General features: G+C 48.5%; 2 protein-coding genes across 2 annotated transcripts in view; one reads left to right on the top strand and one right to left on the bottom strand.

Annotated features, from left to right (window-relative positions):
- The window catches only part of LOC106810044 (6-phosphogluconate dehydrogenase, decarboxylating-like), an 11,529-nt gene extending 10,362 nt beyond the window's left edge, over window positions 1-1,167 (top strand). The window contains exon 10 of the mRNA XM_014813311.1: window positions 160-1,167. Within this exon, the coding sequence (XP_014668797.1) occupies window positions 160-279 (120 nt within the window). The 3' untranslated portion in view covers window positions 280-1,167. The remainder of the gene's footprint in view (window positions 1-159) is intronic.
- Window positions 1,168-1,262: 95 nt separating this feature from the next.
- LOC106810043 overlaps window positions 1,263-6,159 on the bottom strand; it is a 24,573-nt gene continuing 19,676 nt past the window's right edge. Inside the window, exons 4-6 of the mRNA XM_014813310.1 lie at window positions 5,310-5,474; window positions 4,649-4,819; window positions 1,263-4,239 (exon numbers count right to left, since the gene is read on the bottom strand). Coding sequence (XP_014668796.1) covers window positions 2,974-4,239; window positions 4,649-4,819; window positions 5,310-5,474 — 1,602 coding nt within the window. The 3' untranslated portion in view covers window positions 1,263-2,973. The remainder of the gene's footprint in view (window positions 4,240-4,648; window positions 4,820-5,309; window positions 5,475-6,159) is intronic.

The following is a 6,159-nucleotide window of genomic DNA, read 5'->3' as shown; positions in this document are numbered from 1 at the left end:
GTTTACTAGCTATAAGTTTGATGGCTGTCTAAGATGATATGACTGATTGACACATCTTGACGTTATTAACTGCCTGTTAACAACATGTATTATGTAAGTGCATTTAATAGTGGTGCATGTGTGACGTATTCCCCTCTTATGCCCATCTTCTCTTGGCAGGCTCAGAGGGACTACTTCGGAGCTCACACATACGAGCGTCTGACCGCACCGGGGAAATACGAGCACACCAACTGGACCGGACATGGTGGCAACGTTTCCTCCTCCACCTATCAGGCATAGGCGTCGTCTGCGCGACGGGTCGGCATGTTCATGAGTGAGAGCAGGGGATTGGGCGAGAGGAGGCAGCGTGATGTGTTGTAGCTCCCATCTCGACGCTCGGTTTCAGACACACTCCAGCACTGAAGAAGTTGTGTTAGCCTCGTGTCTCGTGCTCTCGCGGAGATTTCGAGTTTTATCCGTGAGAAACAATGTTTGTGTGGGAAAATTCGTGGCAATGTTCTTAAGTAGATGGCAGCATAATTAGTGGAAGTACGGCATGCAGTACGCAATTATTCTAGAAGTGGGTATAGTAAGGTTATGATGCCTGGTGCATACAAACTCATGGTGATCTCTGTAGAAGTTTCTGCGTGTGTTATGTAGAGTCTATGTATCTGTGTGTGTCTATATATGTATATACAGGAGCCCCTGATAATGTTGTTAATGATGTGCTCCTGTGTACACAATATATAACTATTTAGGTATTATCTCGGGAAAATATTGTGTTTAGATACAGATTTATATCATGTAGGGTCATTCAACAAGAGTATATTTTGTATATTTTGGTTCAGCTTGCTACCTAGAAGAGCTTTTTGTGGCTACATGAGCACTCGAACACTCACTACAGCATAGTTGTGACGGATCATTACACTTATGTCCTACAGGTGGCACCACCAGTACGTTGATATGGTAATCGGGACCAGGTTAGACATTTGTGGGAACTTTTGGGTAGTGTGTTGAGGAGTGTAGCAAACGTTAGCCACCTAGTGATGTCGTTTAGATGAGGGGTGGATTGTGATGTGCGTTGATGTCATTGATGCACGGATGTAATTAGTTGGATGCCAGCTCTGAATGTTGCTGTTACCGGTGAAAGATCTAGCAATAAACATGAAACTCTACTCTCTCTAGTAATGCTCATCTTTACACGTGTATCTCATTGCACCAACGGCTAAAGTAGCAAACATCAGGAAGCAAATGTCAAAAGATGAAAAGTAGAGTAACACCCGTAATTGAATATGTCATAAGAGTATATTTTCAAAAATCGATGTTTCTTACATAACCGATGATGGGTTTTGAAAACTCACTTGGGTATGATATGGTACGTACAATATAAATAGCAACATAGTACAAATGATGGTATTAAGCACATGGCAATCGTGTGCTAGGGCTACAGTATGCTAACAACAGACATCTTTTCCAATCTCCTATCATATTATATCTGTATTAAACTACACATAAAACGGGTAAAATCTTCTACGAAATTTATAGTCACTGTGTCAGTGTGTTAAATGCATGACTACAAAAATATAGACTCCTGTTATTGGGTTCTCTCACAATATCAGCCTCCCCCCCCCCATTCTAAGAGAATCACGTTCCTGGCGCAATATATCGCAGGACAATATAAGCATTACACCGGCAATATAACAATATGGCTGTCATACTGACCCCGACCCTTATCTTCAACACACACACGCATCCACGTACACACACACACGCACGCACGTACACACACACATATGCACGTACACACACACACGCACGCATGCACATGCATGCGCACACACACACACGCATGCACACAGGCACGCATGCACACACGCAAACACACTGTAATGTAACACTTTTTCGTAACAATATCCTCATGAACTATACCTACACTCACTGTACAAGGCGAACGATTTCTTGGAGAAGATAGATATTGCCCTCGCAAAACTACAACCTGTGTTTAGCGTCGACAGAAATATAATCGCTATTGCTCTACTGTTCATCACGCAATCCTGCACCGCGCTACACGATATTGCCTGTTTTTTTATGAATGCTAGTCAGCCTAGTGACAGATTTCTGATGTCAGTGATGCTTTTCGAATGATGTTTACGGTGATGCTGAGCGTGTAGTTTAAATGTATCTGCACAAGGAGGGCTTTCTGTCGTGTGAAGCTCTACTGACTCTGAGCGGATGCTGAGAGAGAAAGGGGTGCGAATCTAAATGACAAGTTGTGTAAAGATTTTACTCTATTCTAGTCTGAGGTTCGAATTACCTACTTCTTGGAGAAGATAGTTATTGCCCTCGCAAAACTACAACCTGTGTTTAGCGTCGACAGAAATATAATCGCTATTGCTCTACTGTCGATTACGCAATCCTGCACCGCGCTACACGATATTGCATGTTTTTTTTATGAATGCTAGTGACAGATTGCTGATGTCAGTGATGCTTTTAGAATGATTTTTACGGTGATTCTGAGCGTGTAGTTTAAATGTATCTGCACAAGGAGGGCTTTCTGTCGTGTGAAGCTCTACTGACTCTGAGCGGAAGCTGAGAGAGAAAGGGGTGCGAATCTAAATGACAAGTTGTGTAAGGATTTTACTCTATTCTAGTCTGAGGTTCGAATTAGCTAGAATTGTGTCGTGGGGGACTTGTCATACCTTGACCTCCGTTATTGGTGGGCAGATCTTGACCGCTGATACTATTCTGGGGTTATGAGCTAGGTAAGATTGTGTTCCGAAGGAGAGCGGTATGAACCGGACCTGTACTATGCAGAGATGATGACGTGGCTAGAATGATTGAACCTACAATGTATATTGCGGACTTGTATTATTTTACAGTCTATTGCATGCTGAGGTCGCAACCCATGCACAGTTCAGAGTTGCCCTGTTAGAAGTGGGCTGTCACTGAGAGGTGTCGCTCTGACTGGGGCCATACTGACATCATCAGCTACGGTTAGAAGTAGGCTACGAGTGAGAGGTCAGGACCCGGGTCGCGTCGCAATGAGTTACGCGCGGCCCTCGTGCCACTACAGGCGCCAGTCTCGGACGACCCTGGTGACGACGCATCGTCCTCAAACATATCCTCCGGTATCGTCATTCGCCTCAGCGCCGCCTGGCGGTGGTTGGCGGCGCCGCGGTCCAGGTAGACACTGGGTAGCACGTCGGCAAACTGCGAGTTTCTTGGTCGGAGGTCGGTGTCGGAGTGGTGGTACGTCGGGCGGAAGAGCGTCGCCACGTGCAGGGCGCGGTTGATCGACTCCCGCCGCATGACTGGCCGCGACGACGCGAGAGCGCCATCTGCCGGCGCCTCCCGCCGCCCCGGGTACGCCGGCGGGGCTTTAGCGCCCCCTGGCGGTCTCGCGTGTTTCGGAGCGCCGTAGGGCGGCGGCGGGTAAGTTCGCTGGGCGTTGCGCGGCGTCAGTGGAGCGAAGAAGTCGTACGGGCGACCGCGGCGCGAGTTACGCAACACCAGCGCCTCCCGGTGGGCGTCGGCCGGACGCGACACCTGGATCGCGCGAGCAGCAAACACCTCCTCCACCGGTAGGGGGCGCGCGGGAGGGTACACCCGCAGCCGATACCCAGTGGACTCCCCCGCCTCCTTCTTCTCCTGTTTATCCTCCTCCTGCTGCTGTGCCGCGGCGGGAGGGGCTGGCGGCGGGGAGCGGATCTCACGCGGCTTTCGCTCAGCGGTTGCCTCGTGTCCGCTGTCCGGGTCATCTTCCGAGAAATACTCCGTCATGAGCGCCATCTTGACGGCCTGCTTAATCGACTCGCGTCTGTTCGATCGCTCGGGGTTCTTCACCTTCTTCACCGCAGTCTTCGTCTTCGCCGGAGAGCTGGCAGGGGTCGTAGCACCCGCTAGCCTACTGTAGAACTCGACGTTCTGAGCGACGGGCGATTTGTCGGCAGCTTTGATGACGTCCATCATCGGCGCCAGCGTCACTATCTCCGTGTCCGTGTCCGAGTCCGGCTCGGCGGCGGCAGAGGCGTCTGCTGTGAGACCCGCCATCTTGCCGTCGGCGATGTTCACCTTGTATACGTTCATGGCGCCGTAGTTCTGCACGGGAATGACGTACACTTGTTCGGCGGACTCGTCAGCGTCGCCGTCGCCGCTGGGCGTCGGCGGGGGAGGCGTGCCGTTGTCGCTGTCGCTGTCCGACTGATTCGGGAATAGTCGCACGACGTTGTCGCCATCTGGCGTCATCTGGTAGAGTTGAACCTACAACAAAGACGTTGCGGGTTTAGCGGCGGCTATGGAGACACACACACACACACACACACACACACACACACACACACACACACACACACACACACACACACACACAAACACCACACACACACACGACACACACACGCACACACACATTATATATTTATCTTTAATATATATTAATCAATTATAAATTATATATAAATATATAGTTAAAATTTCTATTCATATGGTGATGTTCTGCGTATTTCCCTTATCAACAAGACCATGTTAATCAGACGCGTCTCTACGAGACGACACCAAGTAAAGACCAACACCAATACAATAATAAGTCCTTTATGTATAAAGAAGGAGCTCTGATAATTTTCTATATTAACACACCCCGTGGCTGCGATGACGAGGAGGGAACACGTACCTGGCGGTGACCTTGCTTGTCCGGTCGGTCCAGCACGACAGCTATGTCCGCTGTCCTGTACAGAGACATGTTGCTGGCCGCTACCTCGGCCTTGCCTGTTTCGCCAGGGTCTGTCTCATACCCGCCATTCATGTGGTCCTCGTAACCGCTATCTTGCCCTGTCTGCCGGCTCTGTCAATGTATATGTGCATGCATTTAGGTGGGTACATACACGCGGCCGTTATTCGGACTGGGATTTTTTTGCAACCACCACCAACAACAAAATAACAAAATCGCAGCAGCAGCAACAACTACAGCGGTGGCAGCAGCAGCAGCAGTAACAACAACAACAACAACAACAACAACAACAACAACAACAACAACAACAACAGCAACACCAACAATAATAAAAACAATCGCAACGATAGCAACTTTCAACAACAACAGCAACAGCAACAACAACAGCAGCAGTAGCAGCAACAGCAACAACAACAACAACAACAACACCACCACTAACAATAATAACGATAACAACGACAACGACAACGACAACGACAACGACAACAACACCATCACCACCACCACCACCAACAACAACCACAACAACAACAACAACAACGACAACAACAAGCACAACCACAGCAGCAGCAGAAGCGGCAAGCATATCGCTGTTAACGCTGACCTCTACGTTGTCGAGGCTCGTTGACCTTCTCATCGCCGAACTCTTCGGATGCTGCGAGACGCCGCCACCTCCGCCACCGAGCAATTTCTGCTGGTCCTCTAGCGCCTTGAAGGCCTCGTTGATGTAGTCGTACAGTGCTGGCATCTGCTGGCGGATGATCGACTCCTAGAGGACATCAGTAGGTTCAGCAGGTGTTTATATATAATTACATTTAGCACTTGTTTGGCTGGAGTGTTTTGCGTATTTGTTGTCGCGTTCACTCCTTTTATCGCATTCCTTTTCGCTCCTCCACGCTGGCGCTCGCTCTTTCTCTCTCTCCCCTCTCTCTCTCTCTCGCTATTGTTGTCCTTCTTTCTCTACCTTGCTCCCTCTGTCTCTCACGCTTTCTCTCTCTCTAGCTCTCTCTCTCACACTCTCTCTCTCTATCTCTCACACACACACACGCGCGTGCGCGCGCGCTCTCTCTCTATATATCTATATTTTTCTCTCTCACTCACTCTCGCTCTCTTTCTCTCTCCAACCGAAATGCCTCTCTATCACTTGCATTATCCCTATCTTTCTTTCTCCTGCGCTCTCCTGCTCGCACAGCATATAGGGCTGCGCACCGACCGACATAACGCACAAACTTGCATTAATTAGGTTTTAATGCATTTACTCTTTTAAAGGCAAGCCCCGGAGACAACGCGTCTCTTTTCAGACACAGCACATAGAATATATATTATTAATTGAATTCGTTAGAATGATAGATGTGACTGATGAAGGCACATGCGTCACAAACGCTTTTTAAAAATAAAGACATTTAAATTTTATTAATAATTTACTTAGACAGACAGCCAGCGAGAAAGAGAGA

The sequence above is a fragment of the Priapulus caudatus genome, unplaced genomic scaffold (assembly GCF_000485595.1).
Source record: "Priapulus caudatus unplaced genomic scaffold, Priapulus_caudatus-5.0.1 Scaffold406, whole genome shotgun sequence".
In the NCBI taxonomy this organism is placed as follows: Eukaryota; Metazoa; Priapulida; class Priapulimorpha; order Priapulimorphida; family Priapulidae; genus Priapulus; species Priapulus caudatus.
Note: the sequence above shows the minus strand (reverse complement) of the source record. Positions and strands in the feature narration are given on the sequence as shown.